Source organism: Schistocerca gregaria, chromosome 1 (genome assembly GCF_023897955.1).
Source record: "Schistocerca gregaria isolate iqSchGreg1 chromosome 1, iqSchGreg1.2, whole genome shotgun sequence".
In the NCBI taxonomy this organism is placed as follows: domain Eukaryota; kingdom Metazoa; phylum Arthropoda; class Insecta; order Orthoptera; family Acrididae; genus Schistocerca; species Schistocerca gregaria.
Window position 1 is genome coordinate 373,151,373 of NC_064920.1, and position 22,371 is coordinate 373,173,743.

At 41.9% G+C, this 22,371-nt stretch overlaps 1 protein-coding gene across 1 annotated transcript in view; it reads right to left on the minus strand.

Moving 5' to 3' along the window:
• Positions 1 to 1,613: 1,613 nt before the first annotated feature.
• LOC126348697 (carbonyl reductase [NADPH] 3-like) overlaps positions 1,614 to 22,371 on the minus strand; it is a 77,967-nt gene continuing 57,209 nt past the window's right edge. The window contains exons 6-7 of the mRNA XM_050002380.1: positions 6,324 to 6,529; positions 1,614 to 1,898 (exon numbers count right to left, since the gene is read on the minus strand). Of these exons, the coding sequence (XP_049858337.1) occupies positions 1,774 to 1,898; positions 6,324 to 6,529 (331 nt within the window). The 3' untranslated portion in view covers positions 1,614 to 1,773. The remainder of the gene's footprint in view (positions 1,899 to 6,323; positions 6,530 to 22,371) is intronic.

Below are 22,371 nucleotides of genomic sequence, written 5' to 3' on the forward strand. Positions count from 1 at the left end.
ATCATAGCTGACCATGAAAGAATTTTCCACCAGGGCTTTCCAAGCTTGCACAGCAATGTAACAACATGTGCTGCTTTAAGCTGGAACACAGATGAATCTAATCATGTGACCAAGTTAGTTCTGTTATGGGTGGGTACACAGCTTTGTTGAGTAATGTTTGCTTTTGTGTCCATACATTTCGTCTCTCCTCCACCTCCCCTCTCTCTTCAGATCAGAAAGTTCAAGATTCAATGTGGTGTTCTACATACAGATATTTTTGGGGTAGGATGATAAGAAAAAGGCCATCCATAAAGTAAAGACTGTTGCAATATACCAAGATATTCTTTAATAATAATACAGAAGCTGAATATACATGTTTTGGCACATACTTTATTTACTATTCCACACAGTCGCCTTTGACATTAAGGTATGTGTACCTCCGCACCAGTAGGTGTATACCATCTTCATACTATGTGGCTGCCTGCCTATTCAACCATGTCATGACAGCATCCTCGAGGTCTTCATAATTTGTGAAGCCTTTACCAGCAAGATGCTCCTTTGGTTTTGGAAACAGGAAAAAGTTTGACAGTGCCGAGTCACGACCATAGGGAGGATGCTCGGATATGTCCCACCGGAATTTCTCACGCAGCAAGGCTTGTGTCTGCTGGCAATATGCGAGCATGCACTGTATTCTGGATAGCCCGATCAAGACATTCAAGGGTTGCAAAGTATGTATCACAACTGATTGTTCTGTTTCAGGGCATTAAATCAAATCTATCTCAGAATACAGAAGCCATCAGTTTTTGAGTTGAAGCAGTTTTTTAAACTTGTGTGGCTTCTGAGACAACTGACAATGGCATCACTCTAAAACTGTCACATTATTGTAGGGGTGTTATGGGAAAACAATGTTTCATCTCGTATAACAACCTAGTCAATGAACATGTTACCGTCTCTTTTGCAACGCTCTAAGAAAGCTAATGCAGCTCCCATTCTCACAGCTTTGTGGTCACCTGAGAGCATGTGTGGCACACACTGTGCACATATCTTGTGGTACCCTAAGTGTTGAATTACAATTTTGTGCACAACTGAACAAGCCACTCCCTGGCATTGTTCATGCAATTTGCTAACCATAAGTTGCCAATTCTCTCAAACAATGCAATCCACCTTTTGGTTAATAGCATCTGTGATGAAGTGCGGTCATCCTGATTCTCTTCATCTTGAACATCTGTTCTCCCATTTTTGAACATTATGCCATAACAGCTAACATGTCTGCGGTGAATGTCATGGGGTCTAACATTTGCCACTTGGAGAAAGCATATAACACCACATACCTCACAGTCTACAGGGTTCGCAACTGGCACAGCCATGGTCACAGCTATCTCTCTCTTACCAGATGACAATGTCTGACCAATCACTTGTGGCAATTGTCTGCACCACACTGAACACCACAAACCAATGAGTGGCTGCCACGAGACAGGCACACTGACTGTACGCGCAAACGTTCTTTACTTTCTGGATAGCCCTCGTATTTGTAATTCACTGAATGATACACAATATTTTATTCACCAAATGGTACATTAACCCAAAACTTCCAACTGAATTCATTTCAGTAAGTGTGTCTTGACAATGTGTAATTACTTGCCCAAACACTTTATTTTTTCCCTTTGTACATTGTTCTTACACTGAAGGGTAACAGAAGCATGAATGTTTGTCCTAACAGACACAGGTAATATTTTGAGCAAGTATAGTTCATGCAATCAAAGTACATCGCTTTCATTGTAACAGACACATCAGTTAGTGCTGTGATGGAACTGGTCCACTGATCCAGTCAACCTCTTTTTTATCGCACCAAATATATTTGCCACGAGGTGATTTTACTCCAGGTGGCAGGAGAGCACAATGTAAAGGTGCAACAGCACCTGAAACAGTGAAAATACACAGATTCAGATATTCAGATTTTTTGTGAGCAGTTGAATAAACTGGCAAAATTAGCACATACTGCTGAACAATTACACCTAAACAAATAAATTAATAAATAAATCAAACAAATAAATTAAAGAGGAGCTGATGATTATGAATAAAAAGTGTTCCAGTGATAATTTCTTGCAAAGTATCATGTTTTTGGAAAATCTTGGATAAATTAAAAGCAATGGGATGAATAAAGATGATTTCACCAGATGGCGGCAGTACTGAGCAGCTGACAGATACACATACAAGAAATAGAACAGTAAAGCTTTTTTAAACACACACGCGCGCGCGCGCACACACACACACACACACACACACACACACACACACACGTGCGCGCACACACACACACACACACACACACACACACACACACACACACACACACACACACACACCTCTTTGAATCTGATGCCTGACCATCCTTTGAGCTGCACAGTGCAGAGAATGTTTCCATGTTCCTATGAAAGTACAAAAGCTATGCAACAATGTTAAAATCTGCTGAGAGGTTATCTTCAGTCGTGCAATTCTAAACCTTACAATAAGAAAATTAAAAACCTGAATAAAAGCAGCAGATGAGTTAGAAATATATTGTGATTTATGAAACCCAAAGTAATTGCGGAGAAAACACACTAAAAGAACGATTCACCATGAAACGAAGTTCTAAATTAAAATGTTGTAAATATGTGGCAGTGAAGTAGCTCTTAAAAAAGTAGGTAAGTTTGGGGTTTGACATCTTGTCCACAAAAAGTGCTTTAGAAAAGTAACATAATCTCAAGCTGGAAAAATACTGGCAATGGAAACTGGTCACATTACTTTCGAAGGAACCATCCAGTATTTGCCTATAGTGATTTGGGAAAACTGAGAATAATCTAAATCTAATTGGCTGGACAGGCATTTCCAACTAAATCTGAGTTTAGATTTTTAACCACAATGTGTGGTTCCTGAAGAGGGGCAGCAGCCTTTTCAGTAGTTGCAGGGGCAACAGTCTGGATGATTGACTGATCTGGCCTTGCAACATTAACCAAAACGGCGTTGCTGTGCTGGTACTGCGAACGGCTGAAAGCAAGGGGAAACTACAGCCGTAATTTTTCCTGAGGAAATGCAGCTTTACTGTATGATTAAATGATGATGGCATCCTCTTGGGTAAAATATTACGGAGGTAAAATAGTCCCCCATTCGGATCTCCGGGCGGGGACTACTCAGGAGGATGTCGTTATCAGGAGAAAGAAAACTGGTGTTCTACGGATCGGAGCGTGGAATGTCAGATCCCGTAATCGGGCAGGTAGGTTAGAAAATTTAGAAAGGGAAATGGATAGGTTAAAGTTAGATATAGTGGGAATTAGTGAAGTTCGGTGGCAGGAGGAACAAGACTTCTGGTCAGGTGATTACAGGGTTATAAACACAAAATCAAATAGGGGTAATGCAGGAGTAGGTTTAATAATGAATAGGAAAATAGGAATGCAGGTAAGCTACTACAGACAGCATAGTGAACGCATTATTGTGGCCAAGATAGATACGAAGCCCACACCTACTACAGTAGTACAAGTTTATATGCCAACTAGCTCTGCAGATGACGAAGAAATTGAAGAAATGTACGATGAAATAAAAGAAATTATTCAGATAGTGACGGGAGACGAAAATTTAATAGTAATGGGTGACTGGAATTCGAGTGTAGGAAAAGGGAGAGAAGGAAACATAGTAGGTGAATATGGATTGGGGCTAAGAAATGAAAGAGGAAGCCGCCTAGTAGAATTTTGTACAGAGCACAACTTAGTCATAGGTAACACATGGTTTAAGAATCATGAAACTAGGTTGTATACGTGGAAGAACCCTGGAGATACTAAAAGGTATCAGATAGATTATATAATGGTAAGACAGAGATTTAGGAACCAGGTTTTAAGTTGTAAGACATTTCCAGGGGCAGATGTGGACTCTGACCACAATCTATTGGTTATGACCTGTAGATTAAAACTGAAGAAACTGCAAAAATGTGGGAAATTAAGGAGATGGGACCTGGATAAACTGAAAGAACCAGAGGTTGTACAGAGTTTCAGGGAGAGCATAAGGGAACAATTGACAGGAATAGGGGAAAGAAATACAGTAGAAGAAGAATGGGTAGCTCTGAGGGATGAAGTAGTGAAGGCAGCAGAGGATAAAGTAGGTAAAAAGACGAGGGCTGCTAGAAATCCTTGGGTAACAGAAGAAATATTGAATTTAATTGATGAAAGGAGAAAATATAAAAATGCAGTAAATGAAGCAGGCAAAAAGGAATACAAACGTCTCAAAAATGAGATCGAGAGGAAGTGCAAAATGGCTAAACAGGGATGGCTAGAGGATAAATGTAAGGATGTAGAGGCTTATCTCACTAGGGGTAAGATAGATACAGCCTACAGGAAAATTAAAGAGACCTTTGGAGAGAAGAGAACCACGTGTATGAATATCAAGAGATCAGATGGCAACCCAGTTCTAAGCAAAGAAGGGAAGGCAGAAAGGTGGAAGGAGTATATAGAAGGTTTATACAAGGTGATGTACTTGAGGACAATATTATGGAAATGGAAGAGGATGTAGATGAAGACGAAATGGGTGATACGATATTGCGTGAAGAGTTTGACAGAGCACTGAAAAACCTGAGTCGGAACAAGGCCCCCGGAGTAGACAACATTCCATTAGAACTACTGACGGCCTTGGGAGAGCCAGTCATGACAAAACTCTACCAGCTGGTGAGCAAGATGTATGTACCCTCAGACTTCAAGAAGAATATAATAATTCCAATCCCAAAGAAAGCAGGTGCTGACAGATGTGAAAATTACCGAACTATCAGTTTAATAAGTCACAGCTGCAAAATACTAACGCGAATTCTTTACAGACGAATGGAAAAACTGGTAGATGCGGACCTCGGGGAGGATCAGTTTGGATTCCGTCGAAATGTTGGAACACGTGAGGCAATACTGACCTTACGACTTATCTTAGAAGAAAGATTAAGAAAAGGCAAACCTACGTTTCTAGCATTTGTAGACTTAGAGAAAGCTTTTGACAATGTTGACTGGAATACTCTTTTTCAAATTCTAAAGGTGGCAGGGGTAAAATACAGAGAGCGAAAGGCTATTTACAATTTGTACAGAAACCAGATGGCAGTCATAAGAGTCGAGGGGCATGAAAGGGAAGCAGTGGTTGGGAAAGGAGTGAGACAGGGTTGTAGCCTCTCCCCGATGTTATTCAATCTGTATATTGAGCAAGCAGTAAAGGAAACAAAAGAAAAATTTGGAGTAGGTATTAAAATTCATGGAGACGAAGTAAAAACTTTGAGGTTCGCCGATGACATTGTAATTCTGTCAGAGACGGCAAAGGACTTGGAAGAGCAGTTGAACGGAATGGACAGTGTCTTGAAAGGAGGATATAAGATGAACATCAACAAAAGCAAAACGAGGATAATGGAATGTAGTCCAATTAAATCGGGTGATGCTGAGGGAATTAGATTAGGAAATGAGACACTTAAAGTAGTAAAGGAGTTTTGCTATTTAGGAAGTAAAATAACTGATGATGGTCAAAGTAGAGAGGATATAAAATGTAGACTGGCAATGGCAAGGAAAGCGTTTCTGAAGAAGAGAAATTTGTTAACATCGAATATAGATTTAAGTGTCAGGAAGTCATTTCTGAAAATATTTGTTTGGAGTGTAGCCATGTATGGAAGTGAAACATGGACGATAACTAGTTTGGACAAGAAGAGAATAGAAGCTTTCGAAATGTGGTGCTACAGAAGAATACTGAAGATAAGGTGGATAGATCACGTAACTAATGAGGAGGTATTGAATAGGATTGGGGAGAAGAGAAGTTTGTGGCACAACTTGACTAGAAGAAGGGATCGGTTGGTAGGACATGTTTTGAGGCATCAAGGGATCACAAATTTAGCATTGGAGGGCAGTGTGGAGGGTAAAAATCGTAGAGGGAGACCGAGAGATGAGTACACTAAGCAGATTCAGAAGGATGTATGTTGCAGTAGGTACTGGGAGATGAAGAAGCTTGCACAGGATAGAGTAGCATGGAGAGCTGCATCAAACCAGTCTCAGGACTGAAGACCACAACAACAACAACAACAACAACCACTCACAATTGTCACTTCACAGGAGTACTCTGAGGAAATATTTAAATTTCTGTTTAAGGATGAGATGTGATTTGATGCCAAAAGTCAGATTTCTCCCTACACTTGACTCTTTGTAAACTAAAGCTGAGCATCTAGTATGGGCTGTACGTTAATTTAAATGTTAAAATACTGCTGAACATGTTAATCTAGTTATGCCATATTACTGATCATACATTTACTTTCTAAATACATGTGATCTTTTAACTATCACAGATACATTTAAGACCAATACCTTCTTCAATGGTTAATGGTCCCGTATGACTTGTCATGTCAGTATCAACATATCCAGGATGCACAGCATTTACAACAAGATCAGGTCTCTCATCACAGTCAAACTTTCTCTGTTGTATGAAAGTTAAAGCACTAACTCCAACTTTTGATACAACATAGGCGGAGTTGCCCCAGCCTTCTTCAGAATGTGTATTTTTCTTTGCTGACCTAAAGAAGAGGAAGGATCAGTTAGAAGCAAGTTTAATATGTCAGAATTTAATCCTGTAATGTTTTAGCAAGCAGTACCGTTCAGATATTATTTAACGCATTTCATAAAAAATGAATGCCAATGACAAGCAATAACAAGAACACTTAATTCCAAAAAATTAATATTATGAGATGAGGGAGGAACATCTCTCTCTCTCACTCTCTCTCTCTCTCTCTCTCTCTCTCTCTCTCTCTCTCTCTGTCTGTCTGTCTGTCTGTCTGTCTGTGTGTGTGTGTGTGTGTGTGTGTGTGTGTGTGTGTGTGTGTGTGTGTTTACTACTTTCAGCCACAGATATAACAAATGTTTTATGCCACTGTTGTAGCTGTGGGCATACTCTTAGCCTTTTCAAATAAGTTATTAGGCTTGTCTTATTGCACATTTGTGATCTCAAACCAACATACCACCTTCCTGGATGCTGAATGGTTTGTCTGGAGTGAAAGGGACTAAACTGCAAGGTCTTCAGTTCCTTCATCCGTTAAGTAGCAAACCAGGAGTAGAAGTCAAAGGAAGGAGGTGAAAGGCAAATCCTGGAAAGCCTAAGGGTAACTAACACAATAAAAAAACAGAGATGAAGTCCAGAAGAAAGACAACACAGACAAGTTGTTAAAAGATCAGTCAAGACAAGGAATTTAAACTAAGAAATTAAAAAGGATAAAGAGAAAGGCAGTCAATGACACCAAAGAGCCCTACCTTATAGGGATGAACAGGAACCGCCTTTGTGGGCAAAAACTCAACAGCAGGTCAGGCAAGTTGTCATTGTCTGCTAACACCAAAGGTAGCATGTCAAGAAGATTAACATGCTGTCTCTAAGCATCCAAGTTAGGGCAGTCTAGGAGTAAGTGGACCACCATCAGGCGGGCTTGGAATTGGCAGTGAGGGGGAGCCTCACATCTGGAAATGTGGGCAGGATTCAGCCAAGTGTGGGCAACGCAGGGTCTACAGAGGACAGTGACTTCCCTGTGAGAAGCACTTAGGGAGGACTGCCACATGGTCATGTTCTCCGTAATTATCCTGTTTGTTTGGGGAGATGAGGACAGGCCATTCTGAGCTCCAGACTTCCAGCAGCTGATGGCTTATAAACAAACAATGGTCCGGTTCTGGGACCCCCATTTCCAGAATTGGCATCCTGCTGGACAGCTTGGCAAACCGGTCAGCTCATTCATTTCCCGAAATCCCAACATGACCGGGGTCCAAACGAAAATGACAGACCAGCTTGATTGACATCTGAGACAAGATCCTTGATAGCCATAACCAGTGGGTGAGGAGAGTAGCACTGATCTATAGCCTGAAGGCTGCTAAGGGAGGAACAACAGATTAGGATACTCTTGCCAGTGTAAGAACGAACATGCTAAGGGCTAATTTAATGGCCATCAATTCAGCAGTGAAGACACTGCAGCCATTTGGCAGAGAGTGGAGTTCACTGCACTAGGCATGTGAGCTCGCAAAGCCCGCTCGTCCGTCAACTATTAAGTCATTGGTGAATACCGCTTCCAAACCTGGATACTTCACAAGCGCAGCCAAGAACAGGTGGCGAAAAATCATGGGGTCAACAGACTCTTTTAGACCAAAGGAGACGTGTAGGAAAAACTGAGGTCAGGGCACAAGCCATGGGGGAATATGCAATGCCTTTCTGACCAGAGGTGACAGTGGAGAAAGCTGCAGTTCCAAACAAAAACTGGAGGCATGCCACAATTGTAAATCCAGTTCTGGATCGCTTCTGTTGGAGGTGGAGTCACTTCCAAGGAAAAGGACATGATAGTCTGGATGTTCAGGGAAGCTACAAATGCATACAGTGTAATTCAGCAGCTTTTGTTGGTGCCTGATAGGTAATGAAGGGACTCCAGCCTTGACTAATAGGCTGTTCACAGGGCTAGTTTAGAAGGGACCTGTCACAAGTTGTATCCCACAATGATGAATGAGGTCCAGCATCTGCAATGCTGAGGATGACATTGAAGCATTTGCAAGACTCCTATAGTCAAGACAGGACTGAATCGGGGCTTTGTAGAGCCACAAAAGGGTAGAGCAATCTGCACCTCGGCTAGTGTTACTGAGGCAGCAATGTGTAATGAGGTGTCACCAGCACTTTTGCTTAAGTTCATGAAGGTGTGCATGCCATGTCTGCCAGGATTGAAGACCAGTGGGCACCTCAACTACAAGGAGTGGGCAGTATGATGGTGACAGAAGAGCATGACATGAGTCTTGGTTGCTGATAACCAAAAGCCATGGCTGAGAGACCACGACTGTGCCTTTCTTATGGCTTCCTGTAGGCAGCACTCTGCAACAACCATACTAGAGGAGTGATGAAAACAAAAACTCATCAGCATATAATGAGAGTGATGCAAAGGCCACTGATAGCCTTCAGAAAGATGGGGACACTCAATACAGAGCCCTGCCCCTGTGGGGACCGTTCTCTTGGATATCTGGGGGGCAGGGCGGGTACTAAGTGATCTGCCCACTTGACTCAGAACATACGGTGCCACAGTGATTCTTGGCAAAAATTGAGAGTGGTCTCCAGAGACTCCACTCATGTAACGTAGTACTGATGTGGTGGTGTCGTGTCGTGTCATAAGCTTTCTGTAGGTCAAAAAATATGGCGATGAGGTGCTATTAACAAGCAAAGGCTGTCCGTATGGCGAACTCTAGGTGAACCAAGTTATCAGTAGTGGAGTGGCCTTTGTAGAAACCACCCTGTGATGCAGCCAAAAGGCCTTGAGATTCAAGGAGCCAACACAGTGAAGGTTGGTAACGCTTACAGGATGATAACTGTCCATCTCGAGGGGGTTCTTACCTATGTTTCAGTACCAGAACTATCGTGCTTTCTTGACTCTGGGATGGGAACTCATCCTCATTCCAAGAGACCAAGGATGTGACGCTAACAATCCACTGGGAAATGTTTCAGCATTCGGTTCTGGATGCGGTCTGGCCATGGGCTACGGCACCGGAGAGTTCCCATCCACTGAATGGAGCATTATATGACTGTGCATTCACTCCTCCCACTGTTTTTACGAGATAAAAGGTGGGGTGGTAGATGCACGAGCATAATGCTCAGCAAAATACTCGGCAACAGCATCTGGCTCAGTATCATCTAAGGAAATACTTGGAACACCTGCAGGAGACTGGAAACCGTAGAGTCGCCTAATCTTTGCCTATTCCTGTGATGGAAAGGTACATGGTCCAATGGTGGAAACGTACCAAACCCAAAATTCTTGCTTTTGTCGTTTTATTATGAGATAGTAAACATGGGCATGGAGCTGTCTTAAAGGCAATGAGGTGCTCCAGCGAAGAATGCCACTTATCACATTGGAGAGCCTGCCTACAATCTCTAACGGCTGCAACAATCTCTGGGGTCCACCAGGCACCATCTCCCGACAAAGGGATCTTGAGGAATAAGGGATGGCTTGGTTGGCTGCCAAATGAATGACTGCCATTGTATGGTGAACAGCCTCAATGATACTGCCTTGCAATGGGGAACTAAGGACGATAGTAGAGGTGAATCCATCTCAGTCAGCATTACAGACAACCCAACTGGGTGGGTGCTCATGGGAGCAATGCTGAAGGAGGGACAGAAAGATCAGAAAGTGGTCACTACCACACAGGTCATCAATCTCTCTCCAGTGGATAGATGGTAGACAACCAGGACTGCAAAAGGTGAGATCAATGGCTGAAAAAGTTCTGTACGTCACATTTAAGTGTGTGGGGGTACCAGATTTCAAGAAGCAAAGATCAAGATGTGCCAGTCAAGTTTCGATGGCTGTGCCACAGCCAGTAATCATTGTTCTACCCCACAAAGTGTTATGAGCATTGAAATCGCCCAAGACTAGGAAAGGTTGGAGGAGTTGAGAGAGTAATGCAGGTAGTACACTTTGGGACATAACAAAATTGGGAGGCAGATAAACATTACAGATTGTAAATAAATCCTGATATGCCAATACTCGAACAGCGACAGCCTCCAATGGTGTATCAAGAGGCACAAAGCCACTGTATTCTGGAGTCCAGCACATACCTACCAACTCCATCCTACACCCTCTATAGTTGGTACATTCTTAAAACAACCTCAGTAGCCATAACGAACAGGATCTGAGTTGCTGAAAACCATGTTTCCTGGGTGGCAATACAGAATGCAGGGTATCTGCTTAAAAGCGGCTGTAGCTCAGCCAGGTGGTGGAAAATCCATTACAATTCCACTCACTGGAGGATATGACTGAATACTAAGGGGGCATTATTACCATTGTAACTATTGGTGAAAGCAGCTGCAGTAGTACAAGTACTGCCAGTATTAACTTTATTAGCTTATAGTCAGTATAATTTACTCACACTGCCCTTTTAGACACTCAAATCAATTTAATACTATTTGTAATCTCAAAATTATTATTTCTTAGGTAACTACAATATAAAAGAAGATACTGTATGTGTGAAACACTGGTCCAATGTAAGAGAGTAACTGATGACAATGATCAGATCAAGTTAAATCCAGAAAAACTATAAAGATAAACTATATGATCAAAAGTATCCGGACACACCCAACAACATAAGTTTTTCATATTAGGTGCTTTGTGCTGCCACCTACTTGATATCAGCAACCTCTGTTTGTGTTTGTGTTTGTGTTGTTGTTGTTGTTGTTGTTGTTGTTGTGGTCTTCAGTCCTGAGACTGGTTTGATGCAGCTCTCCATGCTACCCTATACTGTGCAAGCTTCTTCATCTCCCAGTACTTACTGCAACCCACATCCTTCTGAATCTGCTTAGTGTATTCATCTCTTGGTCTCCCTCTACAATTTTTGCCCTCCACGCTGCCCTCCAATACTAAATTCGTGATCCCTTGATGCCTCAGAACATGTCCTACCAACCAACCCCTTCTTCTGATCAAGTTGTGCCACAAACTTCTCTTCTCCCCAATCCTATTCAATACTTCCTCATTAGTTATGTGATCTACCCGTCTAATCTTCATCTAATCTTCAGCATTCTTAGATATTGTGAGTGAGCAAATGGGGCACTCCGCAGAACTCACAGACTTCGAATGTGGTCAGGTGATTGGGTATCACTTGTGTCATACCTCTGCACATGAGATTTCCACACTCCTAAACATCCCTAGATCCACTGTTTCCAATGTGTCAGTGAAGTGAAACGTGAAGGGACATGTACAGCACAAAAGCATAGAGGCCAACCTCATCTGTTGACTGACAGAGGCCGCCGACTGTTGAAGAGGGTCCGAACTGCTTCAGGATCCACTGCAAGTACTATGGCAGTTAGGTAGGAGGTGAGAAAATTTGGATTTCACGGTAGAGTGGCTGGTAAATGACAAAAGATCCCTCGCTTGGTGTACGGAGCGTAAACATTGGATGACTGAACAGTGGAAAAACATTGTGTGGAGTGACGAATCATGGTACACAATGTGGCAATCCGATGGCAGGGAGTGGATATGGCAAATGCCCAGTGAACATCATCTGCCAGCATGTGTAGTGCCAACAGTAAAATTCGGAGGCACTGGTGTTATGGTGTGGTCATGTTTTTCATGGAAGGGGCTAGCACCCCTTGTTGCTTTGCGTGGCACTATCACAGCATAGGGCTACACTGAAGTTCTAAGCACCTTCTTGCATCCCGCTGTTGAAGAGCAATTCAGGGACGGTGACTGCATCTTTCAACACAATCGAACACGGCCTGTGGCAGAGTGGTTACATGACAATAACATCCCTGTAATGGACTGGCCTGCACGGAGTCCTGACCTGAATCCTACAGAATACCTTTGGGATGTTTTGGAATACAGACTTCATGCCAGGCCTCACCGATCAACATCGATACCTCTCCTCAGTGCCCAAGAAACCTTCCTGCATGTGATTTAATGTATGCCTGCAAGAGTGGAAGCTGAGCTGTCATCAAAGCTAAGGGTGGGCCAACACCATATTGAATTCCAGCATTACTGATGGAGGGTGCCACGAACTTTTAAGTCACTTTCAGCCAGGTGTCCGGATACTTTTGATCACATAGTGTATACCTACCTAAACAATGGACTTATTTCAACCAAACTTGGTAAAATTTCATTTCCTGTCCGGAAAGAATCACTGTGGGGGTAGGGACCACCCAACTCTCAAAGTGTTTGGGGTGAAAAAGCAGTGTAGTCCACAATCTGAGAATACCCATACTTTAGTTATCCCTTATTTGACAATGAGAGCAATTAGAGACTTACGAACACCTTTAAATATATTTTCCAACCTTAATAAAACTTTTTCGCACAGACAACCTCCAAAAAATAATGAAAGGAAAAAAATTAGTCATTTATTACGTTTTCACTGCCCGTGCGTTAAAATTGCCACACAAAGCATGATGTTTGGTTTGTCGGACGCTTAACTGCATGGTCATCATCCCCACATAGAGCATGATGTTTTAATGTCTTAGTTGCTTACTACTAGCAGTATTCACAACTCATTTTGCAGACAGTATCCACATTTGCTGCTTTAAGTACATACTAAAATATATCATTGTACCACATGCAGTTCAGGAGATATGACGTCAAATACTGAGATGTGTGAAAAACTGTTCACACCATGCATGTCGTTTTAATTTATTACTTGTTTACTACTAACTCTGTTCATAACACCCCCACAGACAGTAGACACATACACCACTCGATGTACTTGCAAAATTATATATCATACAGCAAATATATTCAGGATATACGACATCACAAACATTAACTCAAGAAACACGGCATCTACCTGTGAACCCCTGTCTATGGCCCTCTGAGTCTCGTGGACGAATAGCGCGAGTTGGGTTTCACATGACCGTCTTTTTTGAAACCCATGCTGATTCCTACAGAGTAGATTTCTAGTCTCGAGAAAAGACATTATACTCGAACATAATACGTGTTCCAAATACATAAAGTTGATCGTTGGTAAAGCAGATTCCAGACTGATATTCATTGGGAGAATCCTAAGGAAATGCAATCCGAAAACAAAGGAAGTAGGTCACAGTATGCTTATTCGCCCACTGCTTGAATACTGCTCAGCAGTGTGGGATCCGCACCAGATAGGGTTGATAGAAGAGATAGAGAAGATCCAACGGAGAGCAGCGCGCTTCGTTACAGGATCATTTAGTAATCGCGAAAGCGTTACAGAGATTATAGATAAACTCCAGTGGAAGACTCTGCAGGAGAGATGCTCAGTAGCTCGGTACAGGCTTTTGTTAAAGTTTCGAGAACATACCTTCACCGAAGATTCAAGCCGTATATTGCTCCCTCCTACGTATATCTCACAAAGAGACTATGAGGATAAAATCAGAGACATTAGAGCCCACACAGAAGCATACTGACAATCCTTCTTTCCACGAACAATACAAGACTGGAATAGAAGGGAGAACCGATAGAGGTACTCAGGGTACCCTCCGCCACACACCGTCAGGTGGCTTGCGGAGTATGGATGTAGATGTAAATGTAAATGAAACTGCAGGGCAAAATGTGCTAGACATACAGGTGAAACTAGCACAAGTACACGTGGAATACAATAAATATGCATGAAATATATCTGACATGAGCATATGCAAAGGCATAGGTAAATAGCTCATCCTAAAATCTTGGAATGATTTCAATGAAATGTGGTACACATATTAGTTATAATTTGCAAAATGATACTGCAGGGATAAAAACCACCATCCGCCTACTAGGTTGAGTGTGGTAACGTAGAGAGAGAGAGAGAGAGAGAGAGAGAGAGAGAGAGAGAGAGAGAGAGAGAGAGAGAGAGAGAAGGGAAGATGAGGAGAGGGGCAGACAGTGAGGGGGGAGGAGGAGGTAGGCGAAAATAGGAGGAGGAGTAGATGGACAGAGATAGGCGAGGGGCAAATGGACAGAGAGAGGGGAGAGGAAGAAATGGACAACAGCAAAAGGGAAAAGGAGGAGGGAGACAGACAGACAGACAGACAGACAGACAACAGAGGCAGCCGGAGGAAGAGACAGGCAGAGAGATGGGTGAAGGGGAGATGGAAGTGGGCAGACAAAGGGAAGAGCCAGAGATGGGCAGAGAGAGGGGAGGGGAGGGGAGGGGAGGGGATGGGAGGGGAGGGGAGGGGAGAGGAGAAGATGGATAGAAAGAGTGGGTGGTAGCCGTGATGGACAGATATGAGGAGGGGAGGACAGAAAGGAGGGAAGTGAGGTGGATGAAACGAGAGAGGAAGGGAGGAGATGGACAGAGATGGGGGGCAAGAGGAAATGGACAGAGAGAGGGGCAAAAGGAGATGGTCATAGAAAGGGGCAAGAGAAGATGGTCAGATAGGGGGAAATGGAGATGGACAGGGAGAGGGGGCAAGAGAAGATGGGCAGAGAAGGAGGACAAAGGAGATATACAGGGAGAGGAGGAAAGAGGAGATGTACATATAGGATGGAGGAGGAGATGCACTAATAGAGGATTGGAATAAATAAATAAATAAATAAATAAATACCTGGGCAATGACAGTTTTTTGGCTAGTAAATAAACAAATATATACTTTCTCGCTTAGTCAACACATTCTTAACCATTGCAACATATTCTCATGCTGATGTGTTAAACTAAGGAAGGTTGTATATAGAACACAACATAGATGGCATCTATGTTGCCAGCAATGAGAATGCAACAGGGAGTAGTAAAAGGGCTCAAATCTCAGAGATCAAGCCAGACTATTTCTGTCCTTTCCAATGCCTACTTTCAGATCTGAGTGCTCTTTCAATGAAGTGGATCTGTTTCTGAAGGCTTGAGATTCAACTGTTGTAATGCTGAAGTGAGAACTTGATCACTTTCATGATAAAATTATTACCTAAAAGAGGGAAATTCTTCATTTCTTTATTTGTCTGTCATTGTTGAAACAGAACTGTAAAGAGAGAAAACCTCAATTCAAAAAGTTACAGGTGACAGATAATTGTTAAGGCCAGTCAAGGGTTGGTTCCTGTGATGAGTAAACATGCACATGAATCAGAACAAAAATATACACTGGTGTCCAAAATTAAAGCAATTTTCCTTTCCTATGTCTAATTCATGATATAATCATACAAACTGTCAACACATGTCCGTAAGACCGTGTTCTGCACGGAAGATGGCAATCTGGTTGACGGACAACCACGCCAGCAATGATGTCATGGCACCTATCAAATGGCGTAGTGCTTGTTGCAGTATAGTCCCACATCCATGATCATTGTGTACACAGTCACAGATGGTGCAGTATGGCACAGAGAAGACACCTACCAGACTCTCTGCAGTGGAGGGCCAGCAGAAGAATAGAAGCAGACAGTCGCAAAATGATGTGCCCTCATGGCTTAAAGTGAATCGGTCTGTTGTTTCTCGGATGGGGCAACAGTTTATAGAGATCAAACTTGTATCCTGATGGCCAGGACAGGGCTGATCAGATGTGACATCCGAAAGAGAGGACAAGTACTTGTCTGTAAGAATACTGCGATACTGCCTTAGTACTGCACAGCATCTGGCATCTGACCTTGTAGCATCCATTGGATGTACTGTATCAAGGCAAACGGTGTACAGAAGGCTTTGGCAGAGTGGCCTTTATTGGCAGATACCTGCAGTATGTGTACCTCTGATGCCTCTTCACAGAAGGGAATGTCTAAAGTGGAGACGTCAACATGCCACCTGGACAGTCGAACAGTTGGCTAATGTTCTTTTCACAGATGAGTCCAGATCTGGTCTGCAAAGTGATTCTTGACAGATTCGCATTTGGAGGTACAGCAGAATACGATTTCCGGACCCAAACACTGTGAAAAGAGACCAATACTGAGGAGAATCCCTAATGGTGGGAGCAGGGATTATGCTGACCACTCAAACACCTCTGCATGAAACTGCATGGGTGAATCAGCAAGGTTTAACTGCTGGCAGGTACTGTGACAAGATCTTGGGACCTCATGTGTCATTGTTGCAAGGTACTGGGGCCTCAGACTTCATACTGATGGGCGATAACGCTCAACCTCGTGGAGTATGGGTGCTTGATGTTTTCTTGGAAACAGAGGATACTGCCAGCATGAAATGGCCTCCCCCCTCTCCCGATTTGAATCGCATAGAGGATGTCTGGCATGCACTCTTGGGAGACAGGTTGCATCACATCAGCAGTCTCTCCAAGACTTGACAGCAGTTCTGCAAGAAGAATAGGTATTAATTCCTCAACATGGGATTGATGACATCATTCATGGCATACTCCATTGCTGGTAGGCCTGTATTGAAGTTAGATGTAGTCACACCCCATACTGAACACATTAGCCAGTTGTCAGAATGTGTGTGCAAATCCAAATTGGAAAAAATCAGAACAACATTTTTCTCTACCGTTATACAGTTGTTTGTGATCTGTATTCTTTACATTGTTTCTACTTCACTATCGCCTGTTTATATGGTTTTGTGTCAAAGTAAACACAATGTTGCAGAATTTCCATTTCTTGCTTTAATTTTGAACATCAGTGTATATATAACACACACACACACACACACACACACACACACACACACACACACACACCTCGTGTCCTTCTGCAAGTGCAGGCTAATCACCGGAACTGCTGCAGGAATTTTAACAGATACACTGACTCATGAGGAAAGCTTTTGTATGTAACATAATTATTTCATGCAAATTGTCTGAATTATGATGAATTCAAGTAGTTGTTGTTGTTGTTGTTGTGGTCTTCAGTCCTGAGACTGGTTTGATGCAGCTCTCCATGCTATCCTATCCTGTGCAAGCTTCTTCATCTCCCAGTACTTACTGCAACCCTCATCCTTCTGAATCTGCTTAGTGTATTCATCTCTTGGTCTCCGTCTACGATTTTTACCATCCACGCTGCCCTCCAATGCTAAATTTGTGATCCCTTGATGCCTCAGGACATGTCCTACTAACTGGTCCCTTCTTTTTGTCAAGTTGTGCCACATACTCCTCTTCTCCCCAATTCTCTTCAATACTTCATCATTAGTTATGTGATCTATCCATCTAATCTTCAGCATTCTTCTGTAGCACCACATTTCGAAAGCTTCTATTCTCTTTTTGTCCAAGCTATTTATTGTCCATGTTTCACTTACATACATGGCTACACTCCAAACAAATACTTTCAGAAACAACTTCCTGACATTTAAATCTATACTCGATGTTAACAAATTTCTCTTCTTCAGAAACGCTTCCTTGCCATTTCCCATCTACATTTTATATCCTCTCTACTTTGACCATCATCAGTTATTTTGCTCCCTAAATAGCAAAATTCCTTTACTGCTTTAAGTGTCTCACTTCCTAATCTAATTCCCTCAGCATCACCCGACTTAATTCGACTACATTCCATTATCCTCGTTTTGCTTTTATTAATGTTCATTTTTTATCCTCCTTTCAAGACACTGTCCATTCCGTTTAACTGCTCTTCCAAGTCCTTTGCTGTCTCTGATAGAATTACAATGTCACCGGCGAACCTCAAAGTTTTTATTTCTTCTCCGTGGATTTTAATACCTACTCCAAATTTATCGTTTGTTTTCTTTACTGCTTGCTCAATATACAGATTGAATAACATCGAGGAGAGGCTACAACCCTGTCTCACTCCCTTCCCAACCACTGCTTCCCTTTCATGCTCCTCGCCTCTTATAACTGTCATCTGGTTTCTGTACAAATTGTAAATAGCCTTTCGCTCTCTGTATTTTACCCCTGCCACCTTTAGAATTTGAAAGAGAGTATTCCAGTCTAACATTGTCATAAGCTTTCTCTAAGTCTGCAAATGCTAGAAACGAAGGTTTGCCTTTCCTTAATCTTTCTTCTAAGATAAGTCGTACGGTCACGTGTTCCAATGTTACTACGGAATCCAAACTGATCTTCCCCGAGGTCGGCATCTACCAGTTTTTCCATTCGGCTGTAAAGAATTTGCATTAGTATTTTGCAGCTGTGACTTATTAAACTGATAGTTCGGTAATTTTCACATCTGTCAACACCTGCTTTCTTTGGGATTGGAATTATTATATTCTTCTTGAAGTCTGAGGGTATTTCGCCTGTCTCATACATTTTGCTCACCAGATGGTAGAGTTTTGTCAGGACTGGGTCTACTAAGACCGTCAGTAGTTCTAATGGAATGTTGTCTACTCCTGGGACCTTGTTCTGACTCAGGTCTTTCAGTGCTCTATCAAACTCTTCACGCAGTATCATATCTCCCATTTCATCTCCATCTACATCCTCTTCCATTTCTATAACATTGCCCTCAAGTACATCGCCCTTGTATAGACCCTCTATATACACCTTCCTGCTTTCCCTTCTTTGCTTAGGACTGGGTTTCCATCTGAGCTCTTTATGTTCATACAAGTGGTTCTCTTTTCTCCAAAGGTCTCTTAAATTTTCCTGTAGGCAGTATCTATCTTACCCCTAATGAGATAAGCCTCTACATCCTTACATTTGTCCTCTAGCCATGCCTGCTTAGCCATTTTGCACTTCTTGTCGATCTAATTTTTGAGACGTCTGTATTCCTTTTTGCCTGCTTCATTTACTGCATTTTTATGTTTTCTCCTTTCATGAATTAAATTCAATATTTCTTCTCTTACACAAATATTTCTTCTAGCCCTCGTCTTTTTACCTACTTGATCCTCTGCTGCCTTCACTACTTCATCCCTCAAAGCTACCCATTCTTCTTCTACTGTATTTCTTTCCCCCATTCCTGTCAATTGTTCCCTTATTCTCTCTCTGGAACTCTGTACAACCTCTGGTTTAGTCAGTTTATCCAGGTCCCATCTCCTTAAATGCCCACCTTTTCGGTCAGAGTCCACATCTGCCCCTGGAAATGTCTTACAGTTTAAAACCTGGTTCCTAAATCTCTGCCTTACCATTATATAATCTATCTGAAACCTGTCAGTATCTCCAGGCTTCTTCCATGTTTACAACCTTCTTCTATGATTCTTGAACCAAGTGTTAGCTACGATTAAGTTATGCTCTGTGCAAAATTTTGGTGGAGTGGAGTGTCTTTCCGCCGTCCACCTAACCTTCGTAACCTCCTGGTTCATCCCTATGAAATCCCCAAACCACCTCCCCTACCCTCTGGCTCCTACCCTTGCAACCGCCCCCGGTGTAAAACCTGTCCTATGCACCCTCCCACCACCACCTACTCCAGTCCTGTAACCCGGAAGGTGTACACGATCAAAGGGAGAGCCACATGTGAAAGCACCCACGTGATTTACCAACTGACCTGCCTGCACTGTGATGCTTTCTATGTGGGAATGACCAGCAACAAACTGTCCATTCGCATGAATGGACACAGGCAGACAGTGTTTGTTGGTAATGAGGATCACCCTGTGGCTAAACATGCCTTGATGCACGGCCAGCACATCTTGGCACAGTGTTACACCGTCCGAGTTATCTGGATACTTCCCACCAACACCAACCTATCCGAACTCTGGAGATGGGAACTCGCCCTTCAGTATATCCTCTCTTCTCGATATCCGCCAGGCCTCAACCTCCGCTAATTTCAAGTTGCCGCCGCTCATACCTCACCTGTCTTTCAACAACTTCTTTGCCTCTGTACTTCCGCCTCGACTGACATCTCTGCCCTTAACTCTTTGCCTTTAAATATGTCTGCTTGTGTCTGTGTATGTGCGGATGGATATGTGTGTGTGTGTGTGTGTGTGTGTGTGTGCGCGAGTGTACACCTGTCCTTTTTTTCCCCTAAGGGAAGTCTTTCTGCTCCCGGGATTGGAATGACTCCTTACCCTCTCCCTTAAAACCCACATCCTTTCATTTTTCCCTCTCCTTCCCTCTTTCCTGACGAAGCAACTGCCAGTTGCGAAAGCTCGTAATTCTGTGTGTGTGTTTGTGTGTTTTGTTCATGTGCCTGTCTGCCGGCGCTTTCCCGCTTGGTAAGTCTTGGAATCTTTGTTTTTAATATACAAAGACAAAAATAATTAGTCAAAATAATTTTGCACACTTACAAAAGTTCTAATTGGCAATTCACCAACAGTTTTAATAGATAAATGAGTCAGAAAAAATCTAAAACATGAGTAAAGGTAAATGATATTACTGTAACTACAAAACAAATTATTGTTAGAAATTTCCAGTTAACTTTTCTCAATTTTGCTTCAAGTGTGCAAGTTTTGGTTCTGCCTACCTGGGATCTATGATACAACTCTGAAATGCTGAAACAAATTTCTTGTTTATTCACACCAACATTGTAATGGACTCTGAGAAATATTCAAACTCTACTTCAGCACAAGGTACAAGCAGTTTCATTGTGCTGTGTTAAAAATTCACTTTAGAATATTGATCATCATGTATTTTTCTTTATTTGGAGTGAGTAGATATACAGATTTATTTACATGAAAATGGTCCATAATGGCAGTAAATTTCAACTTTGTCTGGATAAGAACCTGTAAAATAACTAACTGGAAACAGAATGAAGAATGCCAACGTCTTTTGGAAAGTTCACATAATGCGAAGTATGAAGTGCACAGTCTGTTAGCCTACACTCAGTTACTTCTACTTATTATATGCTGCTACATTATTAGTGAATGTGTTTATGCTTTTTTACCTTAAGTGGAAAGCTGTTACATTAATTTTAACCCTCAACTACTAAGTATGTTGGACAGGAACACAATTACTATGGAGGGGTCTCTCACATCACCCTTTTATTTTTCCATGTCTAAAACCATTATTTTGGTGAATATATAACTTCATGACTGCTTGCTGCTAGTTACAGCTCTTGGAAGTATACTTTTAAAAAATTAAAATTTCCATAAACAATGCAGGATTTACAACACTGGGACAACTAAAACACAGCAAAATTTTAGTATATTTTTGAGTAATGTCTTACTAAAATAATAATACACAATTACCTCTCCACTCACTCACGGCTTAACATGAGGAAGATAATATCACAGATTCTCAACATAATTATAAGCAAACACACATTTCGCTTATGAGAAACCATACACAGAATCAGCTTTGAGTTTACTTATCATTGTTTCAACACAAAGTGATTATTGCACCCCTTAATTCTACAAAAGGAGAAAATTTGCCAAAGTAGTTATAAATTCTTGTGATGCCTTGGATAACATATTAATAACTTTCAACATGCACACATTTCATGCAGAACTTTCTAGAATATTCCTAACAAATCAAAATATGGTTATCTTGTTTTCCTCTTCAGACAAGGAGGGCAAAAGACACATGGTTTTCAAACAATTCTTTACGTGTTTGACGATCATTTTGTATATTAAGTATTCTTTTGATGGTGCCACTGAAGTCTTGTGGCAAGCATCCAATATGAAATTTATGCTTCATACGAGTTTCAATAAGATCTCTTGCTAGAGTCTTCATGAAGATCAACCTCATTGCTACTTCTGCCTTTGGATAAACTCGATGTAATACATGTGAACTAACACCATAAGCAACATCCACTAATGTGAAGAAAAGGTCATCACCTTGCTCAGCAACTTAATGAACAAGCCGACACAGTCCAACATCATCTTTTGTCAAGTTATAAAACATGATGATCTCAGGTTTTCTTGAGTCAGGATCATTGTTTACTGAATGGTGCATAGAAGAAATTAGTACTGAAGCTTTGAATTTTTTTGAACACAACGGAAACCAGTGCCGTTTCTTCAATAAAACCATAAAACAGTTGTCTTTATGCCTTGATTCTTATTTAAACGGATAGATGAAAAAATCTACTTGATTCTTATTTGCTGGAAACTGCTATGGAATCTCCTTTGTGTTTCTATACAGCCTACCAACCAATGTGCGATTCCTCAATGTGTTTTCAATAGTTTTCACCAAACGAATAATAGCCTACATGGGAACACTGTGGCTTTTTTCATGGGTTGAAAGGATGTGACCACCACTGTG